This window comes from Pezoporus occidentalis, unplaced genomic scaffold (genome assembly GCF_034315485.1).
Source record: "Pezoporus occidentalis ecotype Australia unplaced genomic scaffold, CSIRO_AGI_Poc_V1 ctg169, whole genome shotgun sequence".
In the NCBI taxonomy this organism is placed as follows: domain Eukaryota; kingdom Metazoa; phylum Chordata; class Aves; order Psittaciformes; family Psittacidae; genus Pezoporus; species Pezoporus occidentalis.
The window spans coordinates 461,638-472,239 of NW_026913521.1; the positions used below are offsets into that span (position 1 = coordinate 461,638).

A 10,602-nucleotide genomic window follows, 5' to 3' on the forward strand; every position below is an offset into this window, starting at 1 on the left:
AGTCAGAGGTGGGGAGCGAAGATGAAGTATGTCTCCACAGGGGCATGGTGTGCTGGCAGGGCATTAATGCATGCATTTGCTCTCCTGTCACATTCACACAGATCCACTGGGATTTTCAATCTTTACTGCCAGAGAGAGATAAAACTAACTTAGGCAACAGAAACGCAACCAGTGTTAGGAGACAGAAACACAAACAGCCTTAGACCAGAAGAGCAACCTCAGCTCTACTTATTCCTGTTTTCTGTTTTCATTCACAATCATTTGTTCCTCATTTCCAGTGAAGAGCAGGGCCTCAGCCTTAGCATCAACAGTGTCCAGTGAGCTGCAACAGAGGCTGGAGCCTCTCAGTAACCTCATGCCCTCACCGTGGCATGCAGCCAGGAGCCGGCTCTAGGAGATGGGTGACTATCCTGAGGGCAAAAGGGAGGGAGTCATTCACCTCTCTCTGAAACCCTGTGCTGCCCACACCTGCAGGTGGAGTGAGCACAAACTGAGCCACGTCTGGCATTTTCAGGAGGTTACTGAGCTCAGTTGCCTGCATTTGGAGCTCCTCAAGGTCTGCCTCGCAGTAAACAGAGGTGACAGCCGGGCTCTGCACAAACGTCCTCATCTTGGACAGGAACATGGACACTCTGCAGGAGGGAAGGACACAGACATCAGCTGGCAGGACCTTCGCACCCAGTAAGGTCACTACTTAAACCTGTGTACTCCAAAAGACTGTTGCAGATGAACACTAGATGCTACCAAACCCCTCCTCCTGAGGCACGGAGCCTCAGTCAGCAGAGGAAAACAAACTGTGCTCCCCACAGCCTGTTTCCTCTACCCTGTTTCAGTTTCCATCAGCTGCCAAGCTTGATTATTTAACACTAGCAAACATCTGTGTTTGGACCCATGAGGTCTGCGTGTTTGAGCCCTTAGCCCTTCCTGCCATCCTTCCTCACCTGGGGATCAAGTCCTGGCTGCGAGCTGCCAACTTGGTCAAGGTGGCCATAAGGGCACTGATGGTGCTGGGTGCATAGCGGGGGATGCTGGCCAGTGGTCGGAGCTGGGTGATTTCAAAGAGCACAACCTCTAGAGTTTCAAAGAACTCGTTGATCTGCTCCACAGTGCAGCGCTTGTCGTAGGACACAGACATGTACTCTCCAATAGCCCAGACCTGAAGCAAAGGCAGATGTGTTCAGGGCAAGAAGGAAAGGGAATCAAAGCAAATCAGATTAGCTAATCCTAGGACAGAGGAGAGGAGGAAAGGGAAGGTGATCAACAGATCACACTGCAGTTTGGAGCAACCTGTGCCAGCAGCAGGCAGGCCCTGCTTACCATCTGGGTGAAGATGGCCTCCTTGTTCTGGGCATTGCTGGCCATTCCTGAGAACTCCAGGATCTCCGTGGATGCTTCCACGATGACTGCAGGGTGCACACTGCAGAGCACCACCAGCTGCGAGCTCAGCACCCTGGAGAAGAGAGATGGGCAGAGCTCAGGCAAGAGGCAAGGTGGTCATCACCAAACCAAGGAGGTGCTGGCAACACCCAGCCCCTGGCGCAGTGTCTGCACACTCTGTCACAGCAGGGACTGGACCACAACTGAAAAGGCTCCTGGGCTGGCAGGCTGCAGGCAGTGAAAGGGTTGGGAGCTTGGCTGGGCCTAGTGTCTCATCTCACCTGTACACCTCATCTTTAAATGCTGGGATCTCATAGAGCTGGTCACTCCTCTGCAGCAGCAGCACCACCAGCTGGTTTATCAGTGGACCATCTGCAAACTGACAAACAGCCTTGTTTCAGCAACACCAGTGACTTCCAGCAGCCAAAACCCAAACTAACCACCCAGATAAGACAGCCAGCACAGAAACAGCCCCATCTAGCAGGACAGGAGCAGTGCACAAAGCCAGTACCAGGCACTCATTCTGCTCTCACCCACCTCTTTTTCAGCTGACTAAGAGAACATGTATCTTTTCTGCTGCTCTGGATGAAGTAGTAGCCAGCTCAGGGGTGGTTCATGCCACTATTACTATCCCACTCCCCCCTCTCTTGAAGCTGCAGTGTCTTAACAATTTTGCTTCTATGACTGTTCTTCAGGTAATGAAAGATCCCAGCATGACGAGGAACCAAACTCCCCCAAAAGGGCTTACCTCTGCCACCACCCTGAAAAAGAGCTCCAGTAAGACAGGGACAGTCTCTGAACACTGCACGACCCTTGGGCTGCTGGCCAGGGATCCCAACAGCTGCCGAAGTGGAATCAGCCTGTGGGCAAGAGTAGAGTTACTGCTGAAGCTTGTTCCCAGCTACTCTCCTGGCTGCCTTCCTCCAACCCCATAACAAGGCCTTTCAGCACTTGGCAAAGATAACACAGGGAAGACCAAATCCATCTCACCCCAGCTACGACTTCCCATCAATCCCAGTGCTGCTTCCAAGAGCAGGATGGCCGAACCAAACCCTTGTGGCAGTCTCCTACAGCAGTGTCCCACCTCTCTGGGGCATCTTCAGGAGTAGAACTGGTGCGGAGAAGATACTGGAACATGTTTTTGTAGAGGGGATGGCGAAAGGCTTCCATACAGGTGGCTGGCTTCACAGCTGGGTTGCTGGCAGCCCTCTTGGAGGTAGGAAGAGCAGTTGACCTAGCAGGAGGTCAACACAAAGAATGTGCTGCATTATGAGAATAAGCACAGGGCACAGCTGGAATCCTGTAGAATGGAGTAATTCCCTTTCCACTAAAACAGGGACAGCAAGCTGGTCTTCCCCAGGCCTTCTGGAGGCCAGAGAACCTAGATGACAGAGCATTATAAGCTCAGACAATAGCTCCAGAATTGCTTCTGTATCACTCCCAGGAAAGGGGAAAACGATGCTCTGTTTCCCTCACTCATCAAAACCCAACAACCTCTTGCCTCTAGGATGAGTCCCTTTTCTAAGCACTCCAGTAAGAGCCAGTTCCAGTGCTATCCCACCTTCCTGGAGACTCAAAGTTCCTAATAATTCCTCCTCAGGAAGAAACCTCTGTATGCCTCCAGGAGATGAAAGCCAGAAAAGAGGGGTATGAGCAGGGAGGAAAGACCAGGTAGCCAAAACCTCTGTATTGAGGTTGCAGACACTCTCACGTGGCAACTGTTTGGAACTAGATATGGAGAGGGAAATGTACTGAAGTGCAAGAGCTGGTCACCTTCTCTTCCCATGCACAGCACATTACTAGGAAAACCAGGCTGCAGCTTTGTGTTAACCTGACTGTAGCAGATGCCTCTCATTCTGTGACAGCAGCAGCCAGAGGGCAGTTGAGACTCACAGAAACATACTGGGCTATGGTCACCACCAATACCCTGATTAGCAAGTGAGAGGAACAGAAGGTAGCATTACCTCAGCTGGATGTCCAGAGCTGCTGTCAAACAGGGCAGGTCAAGTAGCAAATGGAAGACCTCAACGGCTGTGCCTGAATCCAGCAGAACTGGGAGAAGGTCCACAAACTCTGAGATGAGGGGTGGGCTGTTCCATGCCAGGAACTGCAAGGAACAGGCACAAACTGCTGCATTATCAATCCTACCCCACCACACACCCAGATGATTCTCACACTGTGACTGAAAGAGACAGGGAAGGGAAAGTCACTTCTTAAAAGCAAAACCAGAGAAGTCTGAGGGTTTGGGCAAGACCTGGGGGCTGCTGGAAGCTCAACACAGGCATCTGGCAGCTGCTTCAGTGGCTGGCAAGCTGCAACTTATTAAAGTTTTCCAGAAACAAAGTGCTGTGTCTTAACTGTGTTTACCGCTTTCCAACCCACAGGCAGTAATCCTAACACAGACTCCTCTGCTGGCAGTGCTAATCACACCCAGAACCCTCTTTCCTCTTCAAACTCATGCTTGCTTTTATAACAGTCGTTGTGTGTTCTCTCCCTAGCACTGCCATGGAGGCACATGCAACAGGCTCTCTCCTGTGCTGCTCTAGCAAGCTGTACCTTAAAGAGATTTGGGAAGCTCTGCTTGAATATGCTGGAGGTCTCAGTGAAGAGCTGGCTGTTGTCTTTGCAGAACTGGACAAATTCAAAGGCCAGTGATGGGTTGTGGAAATGCTGAGCTGGGATATCAGTGAATAGGTGTTTGTAGATTGCAGAGTCCACAGCTGCTGTTTCACCTAGGAGAACACAGCACGTTACCGAGCACAGCCGACGCAGCAGCCCGGCCAACAAAAGGTACAGTCACCCCATGTCCTGGGTCTCCTGGAGTGGGATCATCCAATCCCAGAGCGCAGCCAAGGCTGAATTACCAGCTCTAGCAGCCAGCAAACTGCCAGGAGAAAAGGCTGTGCTAAGAGTATGCAAAAGTAGATCATGGAGGAGGGGGTGAGAGCTGATGACTTACTGTGGTTCAGGAAGAACTGGGCAATGGGCAGTAGTGCTCTTGCATAAGAGGCATCCCCACAGATTCTGCCATGCAAGGTTTTCAGGAAGGAGACTGCACGGTGCACGTAGGAGGAGTCCTGTTTGCAGATGATGTCCATGATTGTCACTGCCTCAATGAGACACTACAGGAGAACACAGAGTCACATCAGAGTGGGAGAAGCCAAAACTCCCAGCTTCAGCCCCACCTCTGTGTACTTACAGCTTTCTGTAGGTCTCCATCACTTTTCTTCAGGGGACCTGCCAGAGAAAGAAGTCCAAGTTAAACTTTGAGTCCAAACAGGGACAGTAGGTTGTCACTTTGAGCACTAACACAGATTTTAGGACAGCTGGGAACACATAGTAATCCCGATTCCAGCCTAATGAGAACCAGGTTCCACAGCTTGCCCTGCAAACCAAGGGTGGAAGGCAGAACACGGCCATTGCCTCCAAATCCCTCCCAGGGCCCCAGCTCAGGGCTGGTCAATGACTTCCACCAGCAACTGCAACAGGTCCTATGCCTACAACCTGACTATGGAGTCTAGGGAGTGAGATCCCAGCCTGGAGAGACAGTGAACCAGAAACACTTTCAGGAATACTCCCAGGAGAACTCCAAGGAGGGTTCATGACAAGACTCACGCCGGTTGCTCTGCTCAATCAGCCGCTGGCAGTACTCAAAGGCTTTCTCCCGCAGATGCTCCTTTGGGGGAAGCAGGAGACCAGGTGTGGATGTAGCAGAGACCACAGACATAACAGAGCTGTCCGTTCCTGATTTGTCATCTACAGAATCAAGGTTACCATGTATCAGCTCATGTCCTGGGCAATGTAACCCACACAATTGCTCACTAACAGCAAGGTTGCTCTCAGTCCTCAGGTGCACTCTGAAGAAAAGGAGACTGGGGAAGAAGGGAGTGTTACAAGAACTCTAAGGAGATGCTGTCTCCCACCACCCAGGCCTTTTTTTTCTCAGGGACCCACGGAGCTTTGTCTGAAACTAGGGGATTCACTGAACAAGTAATTCCTCATGAAGGGTCAGTAAGGAGGTTTTGTGATATTTCTTCCCAAAGTTTCCCTGTTCCTAGTCCATGAACTCTTAACTCTTACCCCTATTCCTACCACTTGCTAGGTTGCTGGTGCAACCACCTCATCATCACAGAGCACACACCCTTCTTGAGGGTGCAACCCAGACTGGCCCACAGCCCTTCAGCTCGTACCTGAACTAGGGGTTTTCAACTCCTTGTCCCCATAGCACAGCAGCCACTTCCGCAGCATGGAGAAGGCTTGCATGTTGAGCCACTGGTCCTGTGTGTAGCACTGACCCACTGAGAGCACTGTGAAGAAGTCTGTGGCAACGGCACCATCCACCTCTGTGACAGGACCAGGCTGTGAGAAAACATTCAGCAGGTCAGATGCCCAGGGAGAGGCTAAGGGAGAAGGGAGGGAGAACTCCACTCAGCCCATGGAGATAAGGATCCCATTTATATGTACTATAGGGTCTTGCAGAGAAAAGCCAGCTCTGCTGGATCCTTCCCTGAGCTGAAACACTTCAAACTCTCCCCCTCTCTCTGACACAGGCCTCCTTTGCAATCAGCTTTTATTCCAAATTAATGGTCACTAAAAGACTTTCCCCTTAAAACTACTTCAGGGATCAAAGCTCTGGTTCTGCAGCAGAGCTCCTAAATCTTGGAGCTATAAATCCCTCTACTTGGTTTTCCCTTGTGTCTTGGCATTTCTAAGTTATCATTTCCCAAAAGAAGCCGATTTTGGGAACCCGAAACAGCAGGCAAGTAACAAATGCCCCTGTGAGATGATCACTTACCTGTCTGCTTCTGGGACTGAAGAAGCCTCCAGAGGACTGAGTGACTCCTTGCTGAATACTTGCATGCCTCAGCCAGTCTGCCATCTTTTTACTGACTACATTGGTCTGCTCTGTACAAGGCAAGTCACAGGGTCATTGCTACATCAGGCAGAGAAGCAGCCTCTGCCACCCCTCAACTGCTGTGCTTTTCCTCTCGCCTAGACCACCATCTCTCTCTGTGACAGCAAAGAAACTGGTACCTCAAGGTGGATGCCCTGTAGTCCTCCTCATACTACTTCAGTATCACCCGCACTCATTTCAGAGCCCTGTGTCCTTTCCTAGCTCCTAGCCGTTGGGTCAGTCTCATTATTGTCTTGCCCGTTTCCTCAGACAAAAAGTCAAGGAGTGAGCACTAGAATCAAGGACTTCTAGTACCAGAAGAGTCGAGAGGCACTTGTTCCTTTGTCTCCATCCACATGCTATTAGGAGGAAGGTGCAAAAATACTGTCAAATCTATTCAGGCAGTGGCTGGCTTCAGCTCTGCAGACAGAGGCATAAATCCCTCACAGAGAACACACAGGAGCTGAGGCAGGTGATCCTGCCTGCTCAGCCAGCCCATACACCCTGGCCCAGCATCCTCCCCAGAACTGCTCCTGTGTACTGCAGGACATACACAAATCTCACAAGAAACTTCCAGAAACAGACTCTTGCTCACAACACAATTCCTCACCATTTTACACCTGGAATGCTCTCTTATGGCTTACTCACTAGGGCATATTGCCCACCACTACCCATACAGTCCTGCCTCTCTTACAGAGAGTACACCTAGTTGTTTTTGCTGCTCTCTCGAACAGACCACAGGCACATCTGTTTCTATCTCTTACGTTGCTTCAGTATAGCTACAATTTCACACTCCTACTGCATCTGGAGACCATACCTAGGGTACCTGTTACCATGACACAAATCCAGGCAGAACAGAAACTCTGGTCCCCAGAAGGGGCCAAAGCAGCTGAAGGCCCAGTCCCATTTTTGAGTGGTAGAATGTATCTTGCCCAATAAGTTCACTTTCCTTGTGGCAGAGATGTCACTTTAACAGCAGTTTTTAAGTCCTACTCCCAGCCAAGCACTTCAGTGAGCCTTCTAATCACTATATAGGTCACAGCCAGATGGTCATCTCAGACCCTCATATATATTTACCTTCAGTTAGGGATTGTGGTGAAAGACTGACCACATTTGACAGGACAGGAAGAAGGTACCGTGCACTCTGACCCTCAGGCAGTCTTCCTTCGAGGACTTTTACAACATGCTGCCCCACAGCAGACACAGCCTTCTTGTTTCCCTTAAAAATAAAGCAGAGGTGAAGCTAGGCGGATCATCTACTACTGCTAGAAACCAGTGCCATACAAACTCTTCCATCAGGCATCAGTACCAATGTCAAACACCAAAGGAACTTGCAGCACAGGCTACTCTACCACAATTCTGCAATGTGAATTCACAATTTCCATGAGGGGAGAGTACTTTGATGGAACAATAGGTTTCTGGACAACCACCACTTTAAGTGGAAATAAACAACTGCAATGGATGTCTTGAATTTGAACACTATGATCCATTAATTCCAGAGCAGTTCTAGCACTAACTACTCCCCACATGGTCAGTTTGCTGGTTCAGATGTTAAATTAGAGCTTTATGAATAGAAAATTGGCTGTTTGATCATGTCCTAGGACTCTCTGATTAGTCTATAGCCTCACAATGTGGAAAATAAAGCAGCTTCCTCTTTTAGAGGCTGTTATAGCCGTGGCTATAAATAGTAGAGGCTGTGTTTTGCGGAAAGCCAAAAGCTTTACAAAAAGAACATGAGCTTTGCACAGCCAAAAGGCAGAGGGAGCAAAGACAAGGAGGATGATTTCCACCCAAAGCAGTGACAAATGAAAACATGCAGATGTTTTTGAAGTGGGGCTGAACTGGGGCTGCTATCATGAATGACGCTGCTGCTCATTACAGCCCATGTTAGAGAAGTGACACTGAAATGGCTAAAATACAGTAAGCTTTAGTAACATCAAAAACTGATGAAAAGCCTTGCATGGTTTCAGCTGTAATCTAACAAAAACTAACAGCCAGGGTATGCTTTTACACTGCAGGACAGTCTCAAGGCTGGATATGGGAGAGAGGTGCTTTGTAAGGCAGCACATAGGTAATATGTCTCTGTTTTCTGTTCCTATGTTTTCATTTCCTCCAGCTAAGTAAGACTCAGAGGAGCAATCTGAAACATAGGAGGCACTTCTGGCACACAGTGAAGCTCAGAATGAGAAGGTGCAGAAAAATATTTTACCTTTAATAGGCACAATAATAGTAAAAGAAGAAGTAGAAAAGTTTCCAGCTTACTCCCCAGAGGGCAGTCAGTGCAGGCAGCACTCAAAACAGGAAGGTCCTCATGTCTTCTTCCCCATGTTGAATCTAGATCTTTGAAGTGCCATCCACATTTATAGCCCTCCGTGTTTTATAGGTTCTATGTATATATTTTTACCTTTGAACATGAAAGCCAGCACCATGAAAAGCATAAATTCACTCTCAAATCTTTTGCTCTACAGGTTCAAGCAGCTCTGACTTAAAGTCTACTATAGCAGCTAGCATTAAAGAGGTCCTTTTTGCTTCCAGTTAGTTACAAGCCTGCTTGAGGTCCCCAGTCTCTACACACCACAATTTTTAGTCTTTGTTATCAAATACTAAATGCAAAAATTTGCCATTTTTTCCTGTGCAAAACAGAACAATTAGGTTTTTTTTTTAAATAAACATGGAAATGCTTCTGCTTTTTCCTAGACACTTCCAATTAATTTTTCACTCTCTTTGAACTCAGCAAACAGGGAACAATCAGAAAGCAAGTCCCTATTGACAAGGGAAGATTTCTGCCTTGGCAGGTCATTTACCTGCGCCAAAAGGACAGAGGACACCAGGCTCAGGAGCTTTGCATCTTGAATCTTATCACAGGACAGGATCAGCTCATTGCAAGGCGACATCTCTCTCAGGATGGCAGCACATAACACCTGGATCTGCGCAGGGCTCTTGGATGAACACAGCACTGTCTGCAACAGTTCCACAAACTTGCCATCTAGCCTGCAAGAGGAACACAGTAAAGCATCACTGCAAGGCACGATTCAGACGCTTAATTCCTTCATATCCATGGTCTTGGGATGATCTCCTGCATTTTGTTCCTTAGCACAGCTTAGTGACGTGAACTCAAAAGGAGGCAGCTTCTGCTTAGCAATGGGGGAAAAAAAGCCAGTGAAGGGCTTTACGTTAATGTGGAACTCAGTGTTTTCCAAACAAGGTGATGTTTTAAAGCACTAAGCTCCCCCCTCCCTTTCCTTCTGTCAATGAAGCAACGCGCTGCTTCTTGCGAGCATCAAACGAGGCACAAGCAAACGAGGCACAAGCCACTCACTTGCGGGGGTACTTGGTGGCGGCGACGGTGAGGTGCAGCCTCTGCAGGCAGTCCGCGGCCTCCGCGCCCAGCTCCGGGCCCTGCAGCAGGGCGGCGACGCGGGAGGCGAATCTCCGCAGCTCTTCCTCCTGGATCTCCCTGGCGGGGGCAGCGCCCATAGGGACACCGGTCAGCTCCTGGTCTTCATTGGAAGCCTCGCAGCCCTCCGCCCCCGGTGTGACCCCGACCCCAGCCCCGGCACCTCAGGCAGGACCTCGGCCCGCCCCAAGGGAGCCCTGCGGCCTCCCCCGGTACCTCAGCACCTCCTGAGCTATGAGCACCCTCCGGTAACTCGCACCCCGCCGGTACAGCACCCTCCCGGTACCTCAGCACCCCCCCCGGTACCCTCAGCACCCTCCCGGTACCCTCAGCACCACCCCCGGTACCCTCAGCACCCTCCCGGTACCTCAGCACCCTCCCGGTACCTCAGCACCCCCCTCCCGGTACCCTCAGCACCACCCCCGGTACCTCAGCACCCCCCTCCCGGTACCTCAGCACCCTCCCGGTACCTCGCCTGCTTGAGGAAGCTCTCGGCCGCTGCCGTGAACATGCCGGACGGTCCGCAGCTCCCACCGCCTCGGTACGCGGCCAAAGCGTTCCCCCAGGGGCGGGCGGTCCTCCCAGGACGGCTCCGGGGGGGGATGCGGCTGCTGCTGCACAAAGGTTCCGTTGGCGAAGGTTCCGGTAGGGGTGGAGTGTGGCTGGCGATAGCCCTGGGGAAAGAGGATTGGATCCTGCCCGCCAAGAGGAGGGAAGAAGGGGTAACGGGAAAGTCCTCCCTGGGGGCTATTCATTGATTGTTCTGACATGCCGCTGCTGTTATTCTCTCCTTTAGGAGCCCAAGGCTGTCCCGCACAGCGTGAAAGAGATCAGTTCTCAGGACTCAGACCCATGGGAACCATCGCTTCATGGCAGAGATAGGGCAGAGTTTGGGTTTGTAGGAGCATGATGATAAAAAGGGCCATATTAACCG

General features: G+C 50.5%; 1 protein-coding gene across 1 annotated transcript; it reads right to left on the minus strand.

Annotated features, from left to right (window-relative positions):
- Positions 1-199: 199 nt before the first annotated feature.
- Positions 200-10,280, minus strand: AP5Z1 (adaptor related protein complex 5 subunit zeta 1). The gene is made up of 17 exons (XM_062613564.1): positions 10,139-10,280; positions 9,591-9,728; positions 9,076-9,262; positions 7,349-7,490; positions 6,173-6,282; positions 5,568-5,736; positions 4,993-5,133; positions 4,577-4,614; positions 4,337-4,499; positions 3,934-4,109; positions 3,342-3,484; positions 2,462-2,611; positions 2,126-2,237; positions 1,659-1,756; positions 1,318-1,450; positions 942-1,156; positions 200-632 (listed from the first exon to the last, which is right to left on the minus strand). The coding sequence occupies exons 1-17, from the start codon at positions 10,177-10,179 to the stop codon at positions 362-364; spliced, it is 2,427 nt and encodes an 808-aa protein (XP_062469548.1). The 5' UTR covers positions 10,180-10,280; the 3' UTR covers positions 200-361.
- Between the last annotated feature and the right edge of the window lie 322 nt (positions 10,281-10,602).